General features: G+C 39.8%; 1 protein-coding gene across 5 annotated transcripts in view; it reads left to right on the forward strand.

The window, feature by feature from the left end:
* The first annotated feature begins 8,078 nt into the window (after positions 1-8,078).
* LOC112652897 (ABC-type organic anion transporter ABCA8-like) overlaps positions 8,079-26,613 on the forward strand; it is a 76,341-nt gene continuing 57,806 nt past the window's right edge. The window contains exons 1-4 of one of the 5 annotated variants that reach the window (XM_025436529.3): positions 8,079-8,213; positions 13,051-13,250; positions 23,232-23,333; positions 24,624-24,828. In XM_025436529.3, coding sequence (XP_025292314.1) covers positions 23,238-23,333; positions 24,624-24,828 — 301 coding nt within the window. In that variant the 5' untranslated portion in view covers positions 8,079-8,213; positions 13,051-13,250; positions 23,232-23,237. Of the gene's footprint in view, positions 8,214-13,050; positions 13,251-17,454; positions 17,674-21,129; positions 21,309-23,231; positions 23,334-24,623; positions 24,829-26,613 lie in introns of those variants that run through there. The other 4 variants (XM_025436528.3, XM_025436530.3, XM_025436527.3 and 1 more) reach the window with 4 other exon arrangements.

Below are 26,613 nucleotides of genomic sequence, written 5' to 3' on the forward strand. Positions count from 1 at the left end.
TTTGTTAGAAGACCAAATCTTTTGGAAATATAAAATAGAGTGATTTGTTATTTGCAGTTTGCAAGTTTCCAGGACTGGTATCTAACTAACCAGGCCAGTGTTCCCAAGATTCTGTTTTCTGGAGTTTCCAATCTGGAATCTTGGCACATAAGTGAATATTGATCACTACTAAGTGAGCAGAACCTTGGAGCTCTCTCCCACCACGGATAAATTTTATAGCAAAATCAAACACAGCAACAGTGCATCATCAAGTTTATGCCCCGGTAGTGATTTATCGCAGTCTATAACTTCAACCTCTAATGCTCTTTATGATCCAGTGTATACTTTAGCACTAACATTGGAGACCAATAAACTTGAACTTCCATTAAAAATCCATCGGAATTACCAGTCAGTGGAGCAATCAGAGTCCACACAACCTTTGTTGAATAAGTTTGCCATAGTGTTGGCGAGCTTTGCGGCACCCCAAAGCAATTAGAGTAGTAAAATCAAAGACGACCGATCACAGATCACCATAACAAACATGATAATGATGACAGAGTTTGAAATTTTGTGAGAATTGCAGAAATGTGACATGGAGGGCTGAAGTGAGCATGTACTATTGGAAAAAATGGTACCAACAGATATGCTTGATGCAGCGTTGCCACAAACGTTCAATTTGTAAAAAAAAAAAAAATGCAGTATCTGCGAAGCAAAATAAAGTGAAGGATAATAAAATGAGATATGCTAAAAAAAAAGACATTTATTTAGTGCTTATTTGATTACATGATTCCCTTTTACTGCATCACCAGGGACATTTAAAAATAAATCAGGAATGTTTTTCCCCTGCAGATTCATAATGGGGAGGGATCCACTGATTACTGGTGGAATTTGATGACACTGCATTAAATTGTGCTCATGCACCAGCAGTTTGATTCTGCTGAATGGGAAGAAGAAAACGCTTTTTTACCTACAGGGTTCACTTGGCTCATTTATTGCATATGTAGACATATTATGACACTGAGACCCAAAGAAATGACCAACGAAGGTAGTTTTTATACATTTTAGACAAAGGGACAATAAATTTGTGGAGAACTGACAGGATAAAGGAAAAAATGTTTTTGTTTTGTTTTGTCTTGTCTTGTCTTAAAGACTTTTAAAAAAACTTTATTCATGAGAGACACAGAGAGAGGCAGAGACATAGGCAGGGGGAGAAGCAGGCTCCTTGCGGGGAGTCCAATACAGGACTCGAACCCAGGACCTCGGGATCATGACCTGAGCCAAAGGCAGATAGATGCTCAACCGCTGAGCCACCCAGGTGCCCCATGGGGGTTTTAATTAGTAAGGAATTTCTAAGTGGAATTTGGGCTGAGGTAGTAGATTAGTGAAAAGTAACAAAATTTGTTTCTCCAACTTGAAAGTTCCTATATCTGGTGATAATGATGTCTTTTTACTTCTTAGGACAGGAAGGGTAATTTTCATATGGGAGGTTTATTTCCTGCTTTCAGAGGGACGGAGGAGGGTCTGAGAGTCTTTGCACTGGCTGTTTGCCAAGTAGCTTCAATTCAAGAGAATCAAGATGTCATGTTGGTACAATTTGGGGTGGGCTGCCCTGAGCCCCTATATCCCGCTGTTGGAAATATTAACACAATTGGTCTAGATTAAACCATGAAATTCAGAACAGTTATTCAACACTTGACACTGAATATTTCAACCACACTTAGGCTGGTTGCTAAAGCATTCTCCTTAAAAATAGGCCCGGTTCAAAAACAAAAAAACAAAAGCCAAAAAAACAACCCAACAGACTCCTAAATACAGAGCACAAACTGAAGGTTGCCAGAGGGGAGTTGACTGGGGGGATAGATGAAATGGATAAAGGGGATTAAGAGTACACTTGCTGAGATGAGCACTGAGTGATGGATAGGATTGTTAAATCATTGTATTGTATACTTGAAACTATTACAATACTCTGTTAATTATACTTCAATTAAAAAATCATTAAGAGGGATGCCTGGGTGGCTCAGTGGTTGAGCGCCTGCCTTTGGCTCAGGGCGTGATCCCAGATTCCCAGGATTGAGTACCACATCAGGTCCTTGCATGGAGCCCGCTTCTCCTCCCTCTGCCTATGTCTTTCTGTGTCTCTCATGAATGAATGAATGAATGAATGAATGAATAATAAATAAATAAATAAATAAATAAATAAATAAATAAATAAGAGACTTGGAAATAAAACAACCCCAACCAGTTCCGGTTCCATGAACCGTTGGTAATGATGCTGGATGAACACAAGGCAAACAGCAAGACCAGGTATGAGAGAAGGCTGCCTTCTGCCTCCCTCCATTCAGCACAGCTGGCTTGCAAGTGTGGCTTTGTCATTCTCCATGTGTGGGACTCTGAGAGCCTCTGTCCCCAAATCTATAAAGAAGGGATCATAATTACATCTCTCAGCTCGACAATTAAATGAGATCTATCTATAGAGCACATAACAGGGGCTCCTGGGTGGCTCCATTGGTTAAGGGTCTACCTTCAGCTCAGGTCATGATCTCAGGGTCCTGGGATTGAGCCCCGCATCAGGCTCCCCACTCAGTGGGAAGCCTGCTTCTTCCCACCACCCCCTGCCTGCTGCTCCTCCTGCTTATGCGCTCCCTGTCAAATAAATAAATAAAATATTTAAAAAAAAACAAAATAGAATAAAGCACATAACATAGCACTTGCCACATACAGAGACTTCTAATAATCTTTCTATTATCATTAATATATCTTTTTCCAGGTGAGCTTTTAGGGTTATTAGGACATAACAGAACCAGTAAAAGAACATCCATTAGGATGTTAGCTGGAGGCACAAAACCAAGTGCAGGACAGGTAGGTGGACACAATGATAATAGGTAATCTAAAATACCCAGGATAAATTATAAAGATACGGCAATCTAAAAAAATGTTGCCACTCATTAGTTGCTTAAAGCAATTTGGACAATAGATTGAAGCATTAATAGAGAAATTCTTAAAGACACAAATATTAGTCACTGAATGGGAATACTTAGTCACTATCTTTTCTTCTTTTAAAGATACTAAGAAGAAATGTGGCCTTTTCAGCACCAGATAAGAATCATCATCAAAATCATGATAAATCCTATATATTAGGCCACACAATTCACAAATTACAACTTTCAGTGAGCAGTACCATTTGAGTATATTATTGTTTAATCTTGAGTAGAATTATCTAGAAGATCAAATAAAACCTCTTGCTCACTGGCCTTCAAAAAGTGCTGTTGCTGGTACATGGATCTTTGAGCATATACAATCTTACTAGAAGCTTTTCTAAAAAAAAAAAAAAGTACAAATTGGAGAATGTGTTTCTTTGACTGGTGGGACATCTGCCACTGTCATTGCTCACGTCAGAAGCAGTGAGCTTAGGGTTACCAAAGGGAGAGACATCATAGATCATCATAGAACAAAGATAGTAGATGTTTCCTCATGTTTAAAAAACAAACAAACAAACAAAAAAGCCAAAATTCAACAGGGTAAATGTGAAGATCTAACTGGCTTTATTAGGCAGTTCATGATTCGAGCAGCATCTCATGTGACCAGAAGAGAGATGTTCTCCTCACCTCTGTTGACAGCATCTGTGGTCACTGCGATGCATCTGTCTCTTCTCCACCCCTAGCACCCTGACTTTCTGGGCCGTGTGGTCATGCCCAGTCCTGCCCAGATTGGCGCTGCGGCTGCTCTCGGCCTGGGACGTGTGGTGGCACCCTTCCAACCTGCTGAGCTCCAAGAGGGACCCTAGCTGTGCTTCCCATGCTATTTTGCTGAACCAGGAGGATTTTCAACTCTATTCGTGGCAAAGCCATAATGGCTTTTGGAAAACAAAAGCCCAAGAGTTATCTGTTCCTTAGATAACCAGAGCTGCCCTTGATACAAGATCCTGACATTTCCCTTTCCTACGTGTGTCTTCTCCCCACAGCTTCCTGCTGCTGTGCTGAGTCTGCGGAGAGGACAACACATAAACCTGACACAAGCTCTCTTCCCCACAAACCTAAGCAGACATGCTGGTGTGTTAGCTTGTAAGATGTGCTCTGCCCATCATTTCATCTAAGATTGGCCTGTATTTTCTGTTTGTGCCCTCAGGTGAGATAGTGACCCATCCACGTTGAAAATATATGAACTCCTAACACCCGGCCCCCCTTCTGCAGCAGAGCAGAGCTTCAGCTCGCAGGAGGTACAGCTTCTTGCAGCCCAGCCTGGTGCAGGTGGCTCAGCATCAGTGATTTTACACCATCCATGGACTACAGATGGGCAATACGAGTATAGACATTGCACTCACTTGGAGCTGCACGAGGCAGGGTGACACCCCCCTCTCTATTTCTTGCCCACCCCCCATTTTCTGGAGAGGTTTCCTTGGGCTTCTCTGAGGAGCCGGAATGGATGGTTTTGATGAGGAATGACACCTGTCAGGGAAGTGCAAGCTACCGCAGGAAGAACCCTGAAGCCCCAAACACCCTACATTTCTGCAAAACAATGATAATGTTACAGCCTCCCACATCAACTGAGTTAAAGACAAAATGAGGAAAAAAAATAAAAATAAAAATAAAGACAAAATGAGAAGAAACTGTAGACTCACCAGTTGCCAAGTCCAAAGTTGCTTGCTTTCCCAACATTTCCACAGCCACTTTGGAAGGAGTATTCCACTTCCTACGTAGGACTAGAGTTGCACAATTCCTGTCTTATTATACTTTATACAATTCCCCACCCCATTTACCCTGGTTAACTCATTGGAGATTGGAAATTTGTCCCTTTATATCAATTTCTGCAAAAGCTGGTGCTACCTGAGGGTCTGAATAAGACTGAGCATTCCCTTCCACTTGGGCGTATCTGGTGCAAGAAAAAGAGTTCTTTGATATTCATTCATGTGTAAAATCCACTTCAACAGATGTTCAAGAGGAAGGGAGTTCCCTAGGCTTGCTCACAAAACAGCCTGAGTCTTTGACCACATCTCCCCATGCTTAGGTAGTCTTGATTCTCCCCCGCCGCTACCTATGTATTTTTTTTTTTTTTTTTTGGTGATCATTGATTGGACGGGGACCATATTCCCATCAAAACAGATTTCCCTCAAGCTTCTCTATGATGTCATGTCCCTCTCTTAACAATCACCAGCCATGACTTGGCAGTCAAGTTTCTTTTAATTTCTAAAAGTCACCTACTCTTAATTATTTAAAAAAAATTACAACAAAACACGCCAGGAGTGCACACATTAAGTCCTCACCTGGTGGTCCAGGCTGTTTCTTACTTCATTCTTGGTGAAAGAGTTCAAAGCCCCCCAGGTACCATTTTCCCTTCTGACCTCGGCTCAAATTTCTTTTACAATGCACTTGTACTTCATCTTTGGCTCTAGATATACCAACACCAAAGCCCCAGATAAGATTTTCCTTACAGCCATGACTGTGGTGCTTTAGGGAGTTGGCCCCAGGGATGGCCATGAAACCCAGCTGGCATCAGTGGTTCTCCATTACGTTCTCCTTTGGCCATCTTTTCTATCTGTCTCTCTCCCAAATAAAGTCACAGCCATTATTCAAACTGTGGAGCCAAGGATACTTTAAAACTTGTCCACTGTGCCAATTCCATCAATTGTATAGAGGCAGATGATTGAAAGAACTCACCAGACTCTTTGGGTTGTATTTCCGTAAGGTACAGCAGGAAAAACAAAGGACAAGCAAAGTATCTGGGGCCTGAGAGAACTCCAGAAGTAAGTCCTCACAGTCCTTGTTCAGTCACAGTTTCCTCTCTGTATTTTAATTATCAGCCACCAAGATGAGTACAAGGAATAGTGGCCTCAGGAGAGTCCCAGGAAAAGTATATTTATCCCCAACTGGTGATTTACCCAACCCAGGCTATGTCTCTGGTTAAATGAGATGTAAACCATCACCCCCAACATCCCTATACAATGAAGACAAGGTAGCCCCATGTACTGCCAGGGGCATTTCACATTTTAGGCACTTCTAGTCTTCTCTGGGCCAAGGATCAGTAGCCAACTTCCCATGTCCCTGGAGATAACATGGATCCCTTCCATCTAGCAGTAAGGTAAACTCTTGACATGTGCATTCCTTCTATTGTCTGAAAAGTTTCTGTAAGAGTGTACCAGTTCTTCCTTAAGTATTTAGAAAATTTTTTCATCTAGACTGGATATTTCCCTCCTACCTTCCAGGGAAAAGTTTGTGTGATAGATTCAATGACTTAAATTGATGTAGAATTATTCAATTTTTATTTTAATTTTTTTAATAAATTTATTTTTTACTGGTGTTTAATTTGCCAACATATAGAATAACACCCAGTGCTCATCCCCTCAAGTGTCCCCCTCAGTGCCCGTCACCCAGTCACACCATCCCCCTGCCCACCTCCCCTTCCACCACCTCTAGTTCATTTCCCAGAGTTAGGAGTCTCTCATGTTCTGTCTCCCTTTCTGATATTTCCCATTCATTTTTTTCTCCTTTATTCCCTTTCACTATTTTTTATATTCCCCAAATGAATGAGACCATATTATGCTTGTCCTTCTCCGATTGACTTACTTCACTCAGCATAATACCCTCCAGTTCCATCTATGTCGAAGCAAATGGTGGGTATTTGTCGTTCTAATGGCTGAGGAATATTTTGTTGTATACATACACCACATCTTCTTTAATTATTCAACTTAAAAAAAAATGTCTTCTTGTGTTACTTTTGGTAGGCTGTGTTTTTAAGGATTTCTCATTTAATCTGAATTTTCAAATTTATTAAGATAGTGTGGTAGTTTATAATATCCTCATTACTTTCTGATATCAGTAGGATTTACAAAGAAACTTTCCGTTATGGGGCATGTGGGTAGCTCTGTAGTTGAGCATCTGCCTTTGACTCAGGTCGTGATCCCAGGGTCCTGGGATTGAGTCCCATGTCAGCTTCCCCTCTAAGTACTATGTTAGCTGCTTCTCATAAATTTTGATATGTTGCATTTTATTTTTATCACTTCACCTGTGTCTCTGCATCTCTCTCTGAGTCTCTCATGAATAAATAAATAGAATCTTTTTTAAAAAAGAATCTTTCATTTTCATTTCTGGTATAAGTAATTTGTTTTCTGTTCTCATATTTTCTTAGTCAATCCTCCTAGTAGATTAACAATTTTTTAATTGTTTTTCAAGAATCAAACTCTAGTTTTTGTTGGTCTTTCTTTTGGTCTTCTCTGTCGGGTTAAATTTGCTGTTTCGATTTCTAGCTTCTTAAGACAGAAGCTTCAGTCACTGATTTTTTTAGCCTTTTATCTTTTCTAATATGCTTTGAGAGCTATAAATTGCCCTGTAGTCATTAGTTTAGATATAATCACAAGCTTGATATGTTGTATTTTCATTATCATTAAGAAATAATGTTTTCTAATTTTTCATTTTGATATACTGTTTAAAATATCATTTTGGCATCTTTTTGGGTCCCATTTCTTTCCTATTTATTTATTTATTTATTTATTTATTTTATTTACTCATGACAGACACAGAGAGAGGCAGAGACATAGGCAGAGGGAGAAGCAGGCTCCCTGCGGGAAGCCCCATGTGGGGCTCAATCCTGGGATCCTGAGATCATGACCTGAGCTGAAGGCAGATCCTTAAGGGACTGAGCCACCCTGGCACCCCTAGAAAATATTTCATTTTAATCCACATTTCCTTTTGGGCCCCCAAGTAATTAAGTTAGCTGGTGGTTTACATGTCTTTAAATATTTATTATTATTTATTAAAAAGTTTTAAATTAGTTTAAATTAGTTTTTCCAGTCTCCACTTCCTAATCTTTATTATTGTCTCTTTGCTTTGGCTTTCTTTCTGGTTTATTTTGTTGTTAGTTTACTAGCTTTCTGTCTTGGAAATTGAATCATGCTTTTATTTTATTCCCCTCCCCCCCATGGGATTAAGTGTAAGAGGTCATCAGGAAGACAGCACTGCCCCAGGCTCCTATGCCTGGCCGGGGCAATCCAGGCTGCTGCTCCTCCCCTGGGGCTGGAATGCATGACCCATCCCCTCCCCATCCCCTTCCCTTGCCCTACCTCACCCCACCCCCCTCCCTCCCAGAGTCACTGTAAGGTCTCAGCCCTCAGATGTGCTGTTGAGACCATATGGAGGGTGGACACGGCTGAGCCCAGTTAAGGCCTTAGTGTAAACACTTAAGATCCTCTGGCCCATTTGGAGACCTACTCGTGTGGTCAGCGTGGGAGACAAAGCTCCTGAGTAAGTTCCCCTGCTTCTTCAACCCGCCACCTGCGCAGGTGGAGTAGCCTGCCTGGTCCCCTGGTTCTCCTGGCCTCCCTCCTTGGGGTGGGAGGGGGCAGTGTCAGATTTCACCCAGAGAACTCCTGAGGGTGCCACCCAACAGCCTTGAAGGCCTTTGATCACTTAAAGATATGCCCCTGACTCTGACAGGTATTCTGCATTTTATAAAATCAGTAACTTCCAGTGTTATTTCCCTTTCCATCCAAGAGGTGTTTAGAAGGAGGGTGGCCAGTTTCCAGAAGGAATGCTTTTTACGTTCTGCTGCTGCTGCATCTTAGCCTTATCAGATCATTTTCTCAGAATATTGTTTGTTATATCTCTGTTTTCTGTAGAACCTAAAAGGACAAGAATGATTTCAGTGCAGGAAAAAAAAAAGAGACTGAAGTGAACCAGGGACAAATACTCAGTTCTGAGATAAATAGTCTCTATTCCAGACCTTTTCTGCTGAAGAATATATCAATTTATCAACTTAAAGGCAAATAAATCTGAAATAAATGCAGCCTCATGCCTGTTAAGAGTCTATTCTGCTATTTTACCTGCATACTTTTCTTTGGGGTCTGTCCTCATGGTTGTGGGGAACAGCTCTGTTACAACCTGGCTGCCACCACTGGCCATGGCACCTGGTGATTGATTTTTGTGACCCAGTATCGGATCAGTGTTTCTGATGGGTTCACGTGCAGTAGAGAGGAAGGCGTGTTCCTTGTCATCAGGGTGTCATTTATTTTGACAAATGATCTATGGACATAAATTCAGAGTTAGTGAGAAGTTGCAGGAGTGCTTGCACACGTGCAAAATACACAAACACACACATAGACCCAGCCATGCATATAGCACCTCCTTGGTATGTTGTCTAAAACAGGTAAATAGAACTATAAATAGGAATAACTATAGTTTTATGTATCACTATATCTATGTAGTACCTTATTTTTTAAGATTTTATTTATTTATTCATGAGAGACACAGAGGGAGGCAGACACAGGCAGAGGGAGAAGCAGACTCCCCACAGAGCAGGGAGCCCGATGTGGGACTCGATCCCAGGACCCTGGGATCACAACCTGCGCCAAGGTAGACACTCAACTGCTGAGCCACCCAGGTGCCCCAGATTTTTCCTTTTTCTTACACTAGCACATACAACCATAAATTGTCCTCTAAGTACTATGTTAGCTGCTTCTCATAAATTTTGATATGTTGCATTTTATTTTTATCACTTCAAAATACTTTATTTTTCCTTTTAATATATTCCTTGAAATAGACATTATTATAAGTGTGTTGTTTAATTTCCAACTATTTGGGAAATCTCCCGGTATATTGCTATGATTAATTTCCCTTTTGGTCAAGTACACTTTTAAAATATTTTTATTTTTTTATTTTTTATTTTTTTTAAAGATTTATTATTTATTTATTCATGACAGAGAGAGACAGAGAGAGAGAAATAGAGAGAGAGAGAGAGGCAGAGGGAGAAGCAGTCTCCCTGCAGGGATCCTGACAATCCCGGGTCTCCAGGATCACACCCTGGGCTGAAGGCAGCCCTAAACCACTGGGCCACCGGGGCTGCCCTAAAATATTTTTAATTTACTAAATGTATTGAGATTTGTTTTGTGTTTACAATATTGTGATGAGTATTCCAAGTGCATTTATTATTTTTTTATCTGTTTTTTTGTCTGGAGTGTTAGTGGGGGCCAATTAGTTCAAGTAGCTTGATGATATTGTTCAAATTTCTTATATACTTACCTTCTTTTAAAAAGATTTTATTTATTTATTCATGAGAGACACAGAGAGAGAGGCAGAGACAAAGAAAGAGGGAGAAGCAGGATGTGGGACTCGATCCCAGGACCCCGAGATCATGATCTGAGCCTAAAGCAGAGCTACCCAGGTACCCCAGTATTTACTTGTTGAGGCCTTACTCTCAAATGCTTTATAGATGTGTACTTGCTAGTGCATTCCTTTCCACCAGTGCATATCCTCATCTCCGATGGTGGAAGTTTTAACATTTGGTCCACACAACCCTGTGCATGGGTTTTTTGTTCTCCTACCACCATACTACCCAAAGAAGGGAAGTTTCCATTTCCAGCCAGGACATGAATGACCCAGTTTCAAAACCCCATCTCATTGCCCACTTTCTTGGACCATGTCTGATATTAAATGTTAGATTCTCTAGTGCAAGATGCTAAACTGGAATTTTGAGTGCAAGATAATCAATAAAGGATTAACGTCTCTTAAAAGGGAGAAAGGGGATGGGAGAAAGGGGGATATGGAATTGTGATCCAAGAGCAGGAAAGCCCCAGGCAACCTGGTGGAGGGCTCGGGGCAAGTTTTGCCATCAGAGTTGTCCACAGCAGGAACAGCTGGGCTCGTATCCCAGCCTAGCTCAGTCCCTGGATGCAAGTGGCCCTGGGAAGAATGTGACCTTGTGTCAGATGGGCTTCTGCAGGGAAGGCAGATCCAGAAGGAACCGACAGCTAGAGGCTGTCTCCTGATCCTGCTCTCCAGAGCTTCCTTGAATGGAGAATTCAATGAAAGAGCTTCATGTCCACCGCAGGAACATGGAAGCATCATAACTCAGTAATACGAGAATATCACCATGGTACCATCAATAAGCATCATCAAGGAGGTTTATTGACCCGCAAATAATGGAATCAGATCTTATGAAAGGGAATCTAATGCTTTCTGATTTCCAAATGTGGCCAGTTTATCTAAGTAACAGATTGTGAATATTGAACATTTCTGAACAGATTTTCATACTGAATTCTTAAATACTTTCGGTCTCCTACTCAGAAAATCATTCATGTTACCCCACGCTTAGGAATACAGTTTGACTGTCATAGATGGAGTGAAAAGAGTAGACCTAGATTTCCAGTACACATGGGAACTTTTAGGAAACAGGGTCGGTGTCATCAGGACATTGAGTTTTTATTTGGACTAGTGATGCCCAGGGCCAAGCATGCAGCTTAGAAAGTCAGGTAAGAGATGTCAAAAAGGCTGGCACCTACCTGCTTCCTTCCAAAGACCCTGAGATGCTGAACTGACTTTCCCCCAAATTTCCCTTCCATCCCCAAAGTCCTTCTTGTAATCCAGATCCTTTTATTTACTGTGAATTCACTCTAGACTCTTTCGAGTATACAAAACAGACTCCTATTTACCCAATAAAGACTAGAAAGTAGTTTTCCACAGATTTGAATTTATCATAGGTGGTAATCTGATAACCCGGAGGCCAGCCTCACCCTAATCTCTGAGGTGTTCCTCCCGACTGGTCGATCCATTTCTGGAGGAGAATGTGCAGCATTTAGCCCAAACTTTCTTCAACTTAAAAATAGATAAAAGATATACTATTGAAAGGAGACTCTGGGAAGCAGATAATTTCAAACATTAAAATAATCCATATAGGGATCCTTGGGTGGCGCAGCGGTTTGGTGCCTGCCTTTGGCCCAGGGCACGATCCTGGAGACCTGGGATCGAATCCCACATCAGGCTCCCGGTGCATGGAGCCTGCTTCTCCCTCTGCCTATGTCTCTGCCTCTCTCTCTCTCTCTGTGACTATCATAAATAAATAAAAAAATAAAAATAAAAAATAAAAAAAAATAAAATAAAATAAAATAATCCATATATAGGATCCATTGAATTTGGCCATCATATGAAAAATGTTAAAACCTCCCATTGAGATTCAAGAGCAGGTAACCAAGAACAGGTAACCTGGGATGGTTTCGTCTCTTGCTCCATGTTTGCTGGTGTGTTTGATTCATTGTTTTGCATGTATGTTGGCATAATATAAGACAAAAACTAATTAATTACATACCCAGTTAAATATGTTCATCAGAGGAGATCATTGTTTTAGAGCATAGAGGCACAGACAGTAAGCACAAAATAAAAGATACATCCCTTTAGGGGCACCTGGTGGCTCAGTAGTTGAGCATCTGCCTTTGGTTCAGGTCATGATCCCAGGGTTCTGGGATGGAGTCCCCTCTGCCTGTGTCTCTACCTCTCTCTCTCTGTCTCATGAATATATAAATAAAATCTTAAAAAAAAAAGAAAAGATCAGAAGATCCCTTTGTAATTGATATTCTTTTATTGATTTACACCATCAATGAAGAAACAGGCCACTCATCTAAATGCGAATAACATATCCTCCTGTGGTTGGTTGCACTTTACAAGTGAGCGTCCGGCCTCCTCCAGCTAGGTCTTGCGTTTTTTTTGTTTGTTTGTTTTTTCTTGTCCTAGCTCATGGGCTCTGCTGGTCAGAACTTCCTCCTTGTGGCATTTTCCTTGGCAACTGCTCGATGATATCTTTGCTTGCTTGTCACTTACTCTATGGAGAACATTCAGGTTTTCTGGTTCTGGAAGACTCCTGACTCCTTTTGGTAGAAGCCATGGGCACAGGGACACATCTTCTCTCCATTCTTTGATTAAGATGAGCACCCAACTAAGGGCAGCTGCCCTGGTTTCTGGAAAGCGACACAGAAGGATATCTGTTCCCTCAGAAAAGTGGATAACCAGCTCTATAATCTTCTGACACTTCCTTTTTCAAGTGTTCCTGCCTCCCACCATTTCCTGCCACTGTGCTGAATGTTAAAACACTTGTTCCTGTAGGGAAGGAGCCTTTGAGTTCAGATACAGTATCTCAGCACTTTTTGTTTTCTAAGCATAAACAAATGCATGATATATTTTAATCCTGTGGCAAACTCAGTCCATGAACTTGGATTATCTTACCTTGCTCCTTGACATTGATACTTTGTTGGCTTTTCAGATCATCTGGGTACAAATATGTATGAACTCTTTTTTTTTCTTAATTGAAATATAGTTGACAGAGTGCTACATTAGTTTCAAGAAGAAAATGTCTGAACTCTTAACAAGAGTTCCATCCTTTTGGAGTTAGAAATTCAATCTGGAGGAAGACAGCAGTCTCGGAGCTTGCCAAGGAGCAGGACTGGGCTGATTTGGAGGAGAAAGTTGATTCCTTGGTGAGGTGGAAGCTCCTACAGGAAGACCCATAAAGCCCAGGTACCCTACGGTTCTGTTTATGCCTCAGGTTGTTTTGAAAGAGAATTATTTTTGTAGCTTTAATATGATGCCTACATGTTGAATAATTATACCAACTATTTGGTATAAACTATTGTAGAACTCATGTTATGATTTTACGTCAAGGTGCTGAAATGAGTCTTCATGCCAGAAGAAGGACAAGTCTTAAGGTAAAGTCAGTGATGATATTAACTGAGAAGATCACTCTGTCATTACCAAGATAGGTAGGTGGATGGACAGAGATAGATGGGTGGGCAGAGAGAATGAGAGAGAGAGAGAGAGAATAGATAGATAATCAATAGTTATCTTTGATGACAAATCAAACTGACATATGCACAGGCCTGGACTTTAAAAGAATGCAGCTCTCATTTAGGTCATTTTGGATCTTGGCTTGATTGTTATCCTGTGTGCTAAATATAAAAACTAAGAACTAATTCCAGTTATCTCCTGGACCCCCTTTAGGTTTATGATAAAAGTAAACACACACACACACACACACACACCCATAAACGGTGATCAATTTGAGTATAATCCTCAACAATCTATTTGCTAATGCAGATGAAATATCTAATTTGAGAAAGAGGTTGGAATTTGGAATCCCAGGTCATCTGAGACTGCATTGCCTTCTTTCTGGCTGCGTGGTTGAGACTAAAACCTATAACCTTACTGAGTCTAGTGTCCTCGGAGTCCTTTTTATCCCCTAGGTTATATGGAACTCAAGTGAGAAACCACAGGTGGGAGCTTTTATAAAACATAAAGCTCTTTATGCAAATTTTCTACAGAAGCAGAAGGCACATTCACACAATGTGTGCCCTTGACTAGACAAAGTGATTTTCTTGGACTCCTAAAATCTTCACTGGTAGAGAGGTCACAGTCTGGTAAGTCTCTGATCTATTCCCCAGGTATGAAGCCCACACAACAAAACATTCTTAGTTTTAAGATTTTATTTATTTATTCCTGAGAGACACCCAGAGAGAGGCAGAGACATAGGTGGAAGGAGAAGCAGGCTCCCTGCAGGGAGCCCGATGTAGGACTCGATCCCAGGCTCAGAACCCTGGGATCACAACCTAAGCTTAGGCAACCTAAGCTCAACCCAGCTGTCCCTGAGTTTATTTACTGTGAGCCAGTTGTCCCTGAAACATTCTCATTTTAACAGGAATTTTCCACCATTGACCTCTCCTGTACCATAGGGCTTATGGATCACATGATGGGAGTGGCAACTGTTTTCAGAACACTCTGAAGCTGCCATAAAGTCCATTCCTACTCCAGGCCTCACTCAAATATCACTCAAAGACAGCAGCCTTCCCTAGCAGGCAGTTCTTGAGCTGGAGAAGTATTACTAGATGTTGAATGTGTTGCCTCCAGGGTCCAAAGAGACATACTAGGTACTGGTCTTCTATTGGTTGGAGATGCAAGATGTGGCCATTCATCTTTTGCTTTGGAGGAGATATGCAGAGCACTCCTGACCACTGGACCCAGAGGTGACATGATGGGTTCCTTATCCTCACAGAATTTGTGTCCTACTCTCTGGAGCATTTGTGTCTTATCCATGTCACCTGTGGTACACTAGTCCTCTCTCTTTGTCCTGATAGATCAGCATGATGTTATTGATGTTATGTGATGTTCTAGGAGATACTCTAGGTCTCTTAAGACTATAACAGAGGCAAGAGGATTAAACATAGCCCTGAAGCAAAACTATAAAGGAATATGATTGTGTAACTCATCTGAATGTGAACTCTTTTCTAATCAGAATAGAAAAGAATCACTAGCTGAATATCGCAGACCTATTCTAGGAACAGATACCATGTCTGGCAAAGCAGCTGCCACTGCCTGTTTGAGCTTACGATAATCTGGTTTTCTTCAGGATCTATCTGGTTTCTGGAGGGTTATGACTGGTAAATTAAATGAAGATGTGGTAAATATACTTCCTTTGTATTCTGTAGGTCACTAACGGTCTCTACTTTCCCTTCCTCAAGACGCAGTGTTGTTCTTGATTCCGTGTCTTGGCTGGGGGAAGGTTAAGTGAATGCCCACTTGCTTTCCCATTATGTGAGACTTCTTACCCAACAGGCCCAGGACTCAACTTGGGGGTCATTTCAAATACCAAGTATAGTAAGTCTAATGATATACCTGGTATTAGAGAAATGGCCACTAGGTATGTTCACAGACCCAGGAGGACCACATAAAGCTGGGCTTTGACCATAACTCCATTTATTACCTTGACTTTGTGTGCTCATTGCAACAATGAGGCCATGTGACATTTTGATTTTCTAGGTATCTCTGTCCTTTTAGGCATATGCCCATTAGCTCTTGAAATACCTGAGGATTTGTTTTCTTTCTCCAGTGCACACAGTCATCTAAGTAAATGGCTGTAGGTCACTTTGAATAAGGACTAGGGGAAACTATCAGAGTATATACTTGTCAAGATGTTTTGGGATCCTTCCTCTGGCTACTTCTTTAGATCATGGATTCTGGACCTGAAAACTAGCTCAGGGCTGAGAACTACACAAGGAATAATAACTTTATATTAGAATAATGGCGACTGTATCTTACTCTCCATTCTTGACTCTTTCTGGTTATAACTGTTAAGCAGCACCCCATTGGCTGCCTACCTGTTTTGCCCCCATATAATGGTAAGACTTCCACACTCCACTTAAGTGGAGTGCCACTTTAAAGTGGTAAAATATTGCTTCTAAGTAGACCGTGTAAAGTTAAGTGTGTCTTTTGTAATCCCTAGAGCAATCCCTAAAATAACTACACAAATATATACTACATCACAGTGAGTAAATTAAATGCTTAAAATTTTCAAATAAGACAAAAAAAGGCAGGAAATGGGAAACAGAAGAATGAAAATCAAAGAAGACACATAACAAAATGGCAGACCTGAACCCTAAAATATCACCAGTTATGTTAAATGTAACTTGTCTAAACACACCAATTAAAAGACATATGTTGGGACACCTGGGTGGCTCAGTCGATTGGGCATCTGCCTTCAGCTTGAGTCATGATCTCAGGGTCCTGGGATTGAGCCCCATGTTGGGATCTCTGCTCAGCGAGGAGTCTGCTTCTCCCTCTCCCTCTGCCTGCCACCCGCCCCCCTGCCCCCAGCTCATGCACACGCACACGCTCTCTCTGTCAAATAAACAAATAAAATATTTTTTTTAAAAAGATCTATGTTATCAGATTGGATTTAAGCAAAAGATGACATCACTGTAGGCTGTCTAAAAGAAGCTCACTTCAAATATAATTATATAGATAGTTGAAAATAAAAAGATGGAAAAAACATACCATGGAAACCAATCAAAAGGAAGTAGGAATAGCTATATTAAAATCAGACAAAGTAGACTTTAAAGCATAGAAAGTCCCAGGAATAAAGATAGACATTATTACATAATGATAAAAAGACCAATTCACCAAGAAGACATATCAGTTCTAACTATGTATGTGCCTAACATCACAGTGTCAAAGTGGATTGGATAAGATTAGTTAGATCTGAAAGAAAAATAGAAAACTCCATAATTTTTGTTAAAATCTTCAATACTCCTCTCTTGGTGATCAGGAGACCTCATCAAAAGAAAAACAACAAAGATATAGAAAAACTGAACACCACCATCTACCAGCAAGATCTTATGGATATCTTTGTAATACTCCACTCACCCAACAGCAGAATGCACTTCTCTTCTAGTGCATATGGAATATTCACAAAGACAGATCATATACTGAGTCATAAAACAAGTCTTAACAAATTTGACATACAAAATATATTTTGTTACTGTAATACAATTAAAGTAGAAATCAATAACCAGGATCTCCAGACACTGGAAAACTAACACACTTTTAAATAATTAACAGGTCAAAGAGCAAATCATGAGGGAGATTAGAAATATTCTGAGCTGAGTAAAAATGAAAACCTTGGTTATCAAAGTGATGACGTCAATCAGGCAATGTAGAGCTGTGTGTGTAGAGAAGAGCTTTTCTCTGATTAAACTTTGTCTCCAAAGCCACTGCTTTAAATTTTAATAGTAACCAACAATTGCCTTGGGCAGAATGGACAAAAGCTTAGGAAAACTAAATCTCCTTGATAAGATTGCTCTTTATAATATGATAGGGCCAGGCCACCAAGTGTAAATGCCACTGCACTCTGCAGAAACTGGCTGAATGTCAACGAGAAGACCAACAGTCCAAGAGGGATCACGTGAATGCAATGTTTGGCAGGGCCCACAGAGCTCAGGCTGTAACTTCTGAAAGCAACCTTCTCAGGAACTTTTCACAGAAGTCAAACAGTTAACGTAAATTCTAGAGATGTGGTAGGAACCAGGAAAAAGATGTGAATTGTTTTCTTCTCAATAAGGAGATCAGTGGATAGACTGTTCTTCAAGAGTCCTTGCTTCAAATTTCTCAGAAAGTAAGTTCACTGTATTTTTTCTGTTTTGTTGGTTTGTTTTTGGGAGTTTTCCTTTTTCCTTTTTCCTGTTGCACAATTATAAATAAGCCTTTAGGAACTGAATGCTGACCATCTATGGGAAAATTATTTTGAAAACAAATGGGCTATTTTGATGTTTTTGAATACTCAGAATTTAGTATTATATAAATGAAAGTACTGAGTTAAAATACAGGGTTTTAAACGTTATGCAACTGTTATATGATTTTTTAATCAGAAATTGAGTGTGGAAATAAGCCCAAATTTGCTTAACAACTTTGACGGGAAAGAACTAAGAATCTTGAGAATTGATTTGTAAACCTGAATTGTTTTCCAAGTGATAGTTATTTACTTTTATTGCACAATAATGTGAGGGCATTTTGGATAAACTGTTCCATGACCGTGAGACTGTTTACCAGAAGCATTTACGGAAAAACTCGTTTCTGGCTTTCACTCTCAGGCTATGAGAATTTGGGAAATGTAAGATGATTTCCAGGATTTTTTAATCTGTGCACAGGATGTACTGAATCAGAGTTCAAATATGTTGTGTTTCCGTATCACAATATTATTTCAAATGTGCATTATTTCCATAAACAGAGATTTCAAGCTCCTAAAGTGTAAGCATTTTGCTCTGAATTTAAGAACCATATAAGAGGAGAAAACTCAGTCCTTACAACTTGAAACTGTCTACTGCTTGTATAATAAAGAATTCAGGTTGTTGTTAGTCTTTTGATAAGCTATAGAACATTTGTGGATTGGAGGAAAATAGAGTAGGTGATACTAATTTTCAGTGAAACATCAAGGCGATTGGAGCCAGACTGCAGTTTCCATGCTATATTGAGCTGCGGCTGATTCCACAGTGAGATCATGTTTTTGGCCAGTTTACCTTCCTGCCCACCAGCCCTGCAACACTCTCCTTAAAAGTGTCCGAAGTCTCTGCACTGGAACAGCCTTTAGGGATCGTCAAGCCAGTATTACTGGGTACCCGACCTAATGTGTTTTTTTTTCCCCTTGGGAAATTCCTCCCACCAACTGCCATTCCTTAAACTTTCTAACCTCTTCATGCAACCTGCTTCCACCTACCCTTGCATCTCAGCCTCATCAGCAGACATGTGTAGATTTTTCCCTGGGGCAACGGTCTCTGAGACTGTCTTGGCTAATTTGCCTCCCATTGGAACTGGCTTCTGACCAACTTACTTGAGCAGTGTCTCCAGGAAATAACACAGCCCTCAGTGTCATCCTGTGGCATGAATGGAATGACAGCTTCTGGGGAAGGCACACCCATTCCTCATCACTACGAGGAAATTCAGAGCAACCACGTGGTTTTCCATCACTGGCCAACGTGACCTACACATGAAAGGAAGAGAACACAGGCCTCAAATTCAGGACTTACAGCCAATTCAAGGTGGAGCTACTGGTCTGTGCTCTAAAGTCCCAACTCATTCTCCCAAGTCACATCCCTGGTGTGCTTTCCAGAAAATTGATGATCACTCCAGAATATCATTACTTTTCATAATTCAGCTTAGATACACTGCTTCCTCCTGCAGTGAGGACCTTTTGAGAGCACTCAATTTCTACAGTTTTCCAGAGAAGCTCAGCAAATCATATTTGGGTAGTATTGGTTGATTAGGGCTTTGGAAAGATGTGGTATTACTGTTATGCACCAAGAAACTTCCTCCTGAGAGGTATTTTGGGTCTCTGCAAAAAAAAAAAAAAAAAAAAGTATAAATTTCCCTACCTAATCCTCATCACCACCACCAGCTCACATACACACACATGCACACATGCGCAGATACATATATATTCATAAATGCTCTTTGTTCAGGGGAAAGGCGTGGTCTTTTCCTATGTAGTTCTCTGATGGTGGCACAGTATCTATGGAAGAATAATGCTGCTCTCAGCAGGAAATTTTAGGTAGAGTCCATCGGATGTTTTCACACTGGATTAACCTACACGTAAGTCAAAGGGTCCTGTGTTCTTAATCTGGCTAAAGCCTATCCAAGCCTCGTTCAGGTAGAGCTGCTACTCTCCATCTCAAGAACAAGCCCAAATATCTCAGCCTCCCCCAGAGTAACCTGGGTAATCCATTGGCAAATTTAATTAACTATAGGTGGCTAAAATAAATTCACTTTAGGTATTCTTTAAGCTAAAGATTGAACCAAATTTCTATATAATAATAACCAGAACGCTCAGGTTTGAAATTCAGCAGAGACATAATGACCTAGAAAGTCTTTGAGTGTAAGAAGATAGTGATAATAAATTATGTGGAGTTTCCATTCGAAAAAGAAAGATGTTTTTCTAGGAAAGTCCAAAAATTAAGAGCAATCATCAAAAGAATATCTTTTATAAACATCTTTTATATCTTTGAGACAAGAATAAAACATGATGGGGGGGCCTTGAAAATTTTCAATAGAAGGTAATATGGACAAAACTAGAAGCAGAGAAAAAGCAGATTTTATATGAGAATAAAACACAGTGGAACATCATCCAAAAAGAAAATTTATACATTTTACTTCTTAAAAATATAGCATCTAAAAAAATAAAAGAATATATAGCATCTATCAGCTTGGATTTCTAAAAATTAATTCTGAATCTTACATTAATCACACATTAAAAATTGGAAAAATTTTTTAAAAATAAAAAATAAATTAAAAATTGGACAAAAGGTTAAAAATAAAGATATGGATAAAGCTATGTTAGGCAAGTATTAATTAAGCTAAAGAAACTTCATGTCTCTGTGTTATTATCAGAAGTAGAAGTAACCTACCCTTTAAAATATGACCAATAGTCTTATGTACCTAGGCTCTTAGCCTTTAAATGCATACACTAAAAAGCAACAGAGATACAACAAGAAATTGGCAAACCTATCATCATTGAAAAATTTAATAGAATACTATCATGAAATGATTGATCTAGTAAACATAACCTTAGAAAGATGCTGAAATTTCAAAGAACACAATTAGGAAGATACCAAAAACACACCGAAAGCTGACATATGTTTATTTCAAGCATACATGGAATATTTCCAAATATTAAAATATACTGGCCACCAAGGAAGTCTCAATACATTTCAAAGATGCAATCTCTTATAGAGTCACACTTCCTCTGATCAGCATGATCAAATTAGAAATCAAAAATAAAAAGCCACTAAAACCAAGGAAACAGGATAATGTAGAAACTAAAGAGGGGATCCTAAGTAATATATCTGTGGTCTATTGCTGCATTTACTATTTCACAGCAAAAGAAAAAGAAGCAACAGATAACATACAACAATAAATAAACATTTACAGCTGGGATGTACAGGTTGGTTTTTAGGAGGTTTTGCTGACTTGGATAGGCTTGCTCAGATCCCTAGAGTCTGGCTGGCTGGAGTCTGATGTAGGCTACTCTATACTGGCATATGACTGGGATGACTCAGCTCTGCTGTTTGTGCTTTTCAAGTCCCAGGGCTAGCCCAAGTATGCTCTTCTAACAATGACAGAGCCGCAAGAGCAAGCAGACACACCCAAGACTTCGTAAGGACTAGGCTGAGAATTGGCTCATAATTGCTCCCACTCCTTTCTACAGTCAAAGTTATAGTCTGCCTTTAAGGAAGGAACTCCAGATTTACCAGACAAAAGGTATGGACAAAAGTAGAGCTCCTCATCTATGTTGGACAGGAATGATAAGAATGGGAGCCTTTTTCTTGTTTCTGATCATGAAGGAAAGGCCTTCAACCTTTCACCCATTGAGTATGATGTTAGCCATGAGCTTATTTTATATGGCCTTTATTAGGTTGAGATATATTCCTTCTATACCTACTTTGTTGAGTGTTTTTATCATGAAAGGATGTTGTCTTCTGTGCAATACTCTTTCTGCATCTGTTTAGATGATCATATGCTTTTTACCTTTCATTCTGTTCACACAGTGTATGATATTTATTGATTTACATATGTCGAGCCATCCTTGCATCTCAGGAGTAAATCCCACTTGATCATGGTGTATGGTCTTTTTAATGTATGGTTGAATTCGTCTGCTAATGTTTTGTTGAGAATTTTTGCATTTAAATTCCTCAGGGATACGGGTCTGTAATGTTCTCTTCTTGTAATGTCCTTATCTGGCATTGGCCTCTGGGTAATGCTGGCCTCACAGGATGAGTTTGAAAGTATTCCTTCCCTTTCAATTTTTAGGAAGACTTTGAGGACTGGCATTCATTCTTTTTTATTTTTTTTAAAGATCTTATTTATTTATTTGAGAGAGTGTGTGTATGCATGGGGAGGGGGTAAAATGGAGAAAGGGAGAGGGAGAAAACATGAGCTTTCATGAGGGACTCCTGGAGAGGGGGAAGCAGACTCCCCACTGAACCAGAAGCCCTATGTGGGACTTGATCCCAGGACCCTGGGCTCATGACCTGAGCCAAAGGCAGATGCTTAACTGACTGAGTCACCCATACACCCTTCATTCTTTTTAAAATAGTTGATAGAATTCACTAAAGAAACCATCTGGTCCTGGGCTTTTCTTTGGTCCCGAGAAGTCTTTGATTCCTGATTCAGTGTCCTTCCAACTTTTCTTTTGTTGCTGATTTCTAGTTTTTTATCCCATTGATCAGAAAACATAGTATAATCTCAATTTGCTAAGACTTGTTTTGTGGCCTGTTGCACAATCTATCCTTGTACCTGTTGGGAGGTCTTGAATATGTGAGAGCTGCTTCTCCCCTCCTTGGATGTTAGCCTGTCTCTGCTTTGTGTCAGTGTGGGGTTCCCAAGCAAACCTCAGCAGCAAGTCATCTTTGCTTAGGAATGGGGGCAGGGAGGTCTCCTACCCCATTCTTGGTGGTAGATGGCTATCACTTTTTACTCCATGCAAGGGTCATGTTGCATCAACTAAGGTGTGTTTGGATAGGTGTGGTTGTAGCCTACTGCACGTCAAGCCACAATAAGTGACATTGCAGTAAGGTATATGAAGAAAACAAAGCTCTGGGTGAAAGGCTCTAGCTTTTGGGGGCTCCCAGATACATTACTGCTCTTTAGTCAAGAGCTATTGAAAACCCTTCACCATCCAGGCACTTTGCACTGGAGAAAATCATTTAGTCTAAGCAGCCGGGGAAAAAAATGTATTCTTTAGGAACCGGGAAAATGAACCACTCTGACACCAAAAAGGAGAGCCTCTTCTTCCTGCAATGTCTCTTTGGTCCTCCTTACTGACAGAGCTTTATATCATGTAGCTGTCAAAGAAAACTATGTAAAAGTCCCAGATCCATTTTCATAGAGCAGGCTGCAATGAATGAATTTGGGGGCAATACACTGATAGCTGACACAGTGCATGACAAAAAAAAAAAAAAAAAATCAGGGAGTAAAGAGTTTGGAAATGGGAAGAAAAAAAAGCTAGGGGAGTCATAAAACACTAACTTTGGAACTCACAGATTCTAAGCACTCATTTGTAGCACTGCAACTATCAGGCTGCGCTTTTTCTGTTTGCAGGATATTTCTTCTCATTAAGATGGTCACATTTATATTATCTTCCCCCTCCTTTTTTTTTTTTTTTTTTTTTTTTTTATTAAACAGGACAAAATGACTAAGAGACAGATAAGTGTTTGTCAACAGACCTGGGCATTATTTTGCAAGAACCTTCTGAAAAAATGGAGGATGAGAAGAGAGTCCTTTATGGTATGATTCAATATCTCTGTCACTTTGTATTTATAACAGGAAAATGTGTATTCCCTGGGAAGTAACTATACTTTATCTCCCCTTCAAAAACCAAATCAAAGCAGAAAACTTTTCTACAAGAGAAGGAGCTATTCCTCAAACTGCAGTCGGTCTGCAGATATTTCAGTTGACACAGACCCTGAGTTGAGCTCTAAAAGCACTGAAGCTGGCCAGTGATAGAAAAATCCAGTAAGTGTTTTAAAAGTCAGTGGTCCTACTCATGGATAGTCAGGTTTAGATACTGAGATTCTGAAGGCTTGGTTAATCAACCCACAGAAGTAGGTAACTGGTATTTTCTCTTTTGATTCTTCTTCTCTTTTTAAAAGTAAATCATTCTCTTCCAAAGAGTAGAAAACTTGGAAATGTCATTAGTGCCAAGAAGAAAATTAGCATTAGCTCCCATCATTTTACCGTATCACAAAAAATCCTGTGAACTTGGATATCTTCTGAAAATCAGATAGATATAAATTAGTAGCATTTTTTAAAAAAAGATTTTATTTATTTCTTCATGAGAGACACAGAGAGAGAGGCAGAGACATAGGCAGAAGAAGGAGCAGGCTACAGGTGGGAAGCCTCATGCAGGACTTGATCCCAGGACCCCGAGATCACGACCTAAGCCAAAGGCAGATGCTTAACCACTGAGACACCCCAGTGCCCCAAGTACCATTTTTAACTACATTAGAATTTTACTGTATACCTATTGCGAATTTTTTCTATACTCATCCATTTAGGAAATAAAATAATGTCTTAATGGAAGTTTGCAGGAAACCAGTAATGATAACTCACTGAGACAGTATTTCTCTGGTTGCCTGAATGGGAATGGTACTGAAATTCCAATACCAGGATCTTAGCATATAGCCAGTATTTTGTTACCAAGTAAGCAGTGCCTCAGAACTGTCTCAGGAAACACTAGTTAGGCTCTCAGTAGAGAGAGTTGTAGATACAGCATGAGTAGGTCGTACCAGCTGGTGATAATTTATAATAGCCTTCCACTCTTGCCTCTCATACTTTCATGATCAGTGCATGCTTTATTTAGACTGGTGCTGTGGGTCAATACATTGGAATTCCTATTAACAGCTCATTGGAATTACTCAGACTGCTGAATTTTGCACTGTACATATTTTAAACAGTTCATAAGGTGGCATATATTGAAAGCAGAAAAATGCATGAGATAAACTGTTATGAACAAATGACTGTGGATAACTAATTTGAAGTCCTAATTTTCTTTATTCTTTCTCTTGGATTGTATAGGAATGGTTCAACCCATTGCTCCTCCTACTTTGTTTGTATCTATTTCCTACTAATCATAAAGTTAATGATTTTTCTTCACTGCCTGACATGGACCTGGGACCAGTAGACTCGTTTAAAGATTCTTTATTTTCTATTGTATACACACCTATCACCAATACAACCCAACAGATAATGGATAAAGTAGCCTTAGCCTCCTTCATGAAAGGTGAGTTTTCTAGCAACCAAAGAGGAATTTCTGGTATCTGGTTCATTTGAGTGCAGATGCATGCATTTAATTTGCATTTCAGTTGATAAACTGTGTTGTCAAAACTTATAGATTATGTGAAATTGTGTGTCCAAACTCTCAACAAAGAAATCTTGATCTTGCATAGCGTATGGAAAAGCATGAATGTAGAGTTTGGCAGACTTTGGAAAGTGGAAATGTTTAGGGAATTGTTGACAGATAGTTGTGGAGGCATTATTACTAGAATGAGACTGTCACTCTGGCATTAGCTTATCATTAGGGACAAAAAAAAAACATGAGTCTTTTCTTGAATTTGATTATAGGAATTCTATCTCTACCTTTTTACTACTGAAAGTTGCCTTACTGTATTTGAAGATTCAATTGATGAATATTCTGTGTTTCAAATTTCCACCCTTCAGCGTTAAAATACCTATCAATGAAAAATAAGAAGAGCATTATTACTGTCAAGATCACTTTCCTGAAGAATAGTCTTCTGAAATCAGAGGAAAAGCAGCCTCATGCAGAGGCAAGAGAACTAGTCTTAGAGTCAAAGAACATTTGGCTAAAAGTACTTCTGTGACTGCATCTGCAGGGCATTTTGCAAGTCATCAACATCTCTGAGCCACATTATCACCATATTGAAAATAAGATTAACATTGCTACATTTTTCATGAATATATCAGTTAAGAATGAGAGAATCCCAATTCAGTTTGACTCAAAGAAAGGAGGGCATCTTTTGTCTCACGTTAAGGAAATGAGTATGGATAGAGATCTGTCAACAACAGAGGAAGAAATATGTCTCAATTGCCAGGTCTATAGTATTGTGTGCTAGTCTCATTCTCAGGTTGGCTCTCCCCAGATAGAAGCAGATTTAGTCCGCAGAATCTCCAGATTTAAGCCCTACCACAAACAACTTCAGTGAAAAGTGTACAGGCCTTTCCCAATAGTTCATAATACTTTCAAAGATTAGATCCATTGGAATGATGGTCTACTTTGCATTAGCGTTGGTCTTGGTCTACCAAGAACTAATCTCACTGGATAGAAGAATACAGTATCATCACTGCCCACTGGTTGTGTTTCTAGGTTTCAAACCACGTCCAAACTAGGTTTCAAACTAGGTTTTCAACCACGTCCAAACCACATGGTATGTGAGTGGAAGAGTGGCAATGTCCCAAATGAATTTTAGAGTGTTTACTAGAAAGGGGACTGAAAGTCAGCCAAAGAGAAACGATTCTTCTTTGCAAATATAAATGCATACCTCAAAGCGAGATCTATGGTGATTGAGCCATAAATATGAGTTGAGTTATAATTTAAAAACAATTTAGAGCTTGCACAACTTTGTGAATATACTAGAAATCATGAAATTATACAGTTTAAAAGGATAAATTTTATGTTATGTGAATTATATGTCAATTTTAAAAAAGAACATAAAAATGTGACTTTAGTGTGCCTGGGTGGCTCAGTTGGTTAAGCACCCAACTCTCGGTTTTGGCTCTGGCCATGGTCTCAGGGTTGTAAGCTTGAGCCCTGCATTGGGTTCTGTGTTAAGTGTGGAGTCTGCTTGAGATTCCCTCTCCCTCTCTCTTGCCCCTCCCTATGCTCAAGGAAGGAAGGAGGAAAGGAAGGAAGGAATGTAGGAATGTAGGGGGAACTTTTAGATCTTGCTCCACCCAGTCACTGGAAGTCTATATAAGGTCTCTTCTCTTTGCTAACCTATGTCCACGATTCTACTACAGCTTATGTAATTATCAATTTTGTGCTTGGACT

Source organism: Canis lupus, chromosome 9 (assembly GCF_003254725.2).
Source record: "Canis lupus dingo isolate Sandy chromosome 9, ASM325472v2, whole genome shotgun sequence".
Taxonomy (NCBI): domain Eukaryota; kingdom Metazoa; phylum Chordata; class Mammalia; order Carnivora; family Canidae; genus Canis; species Canis lupus.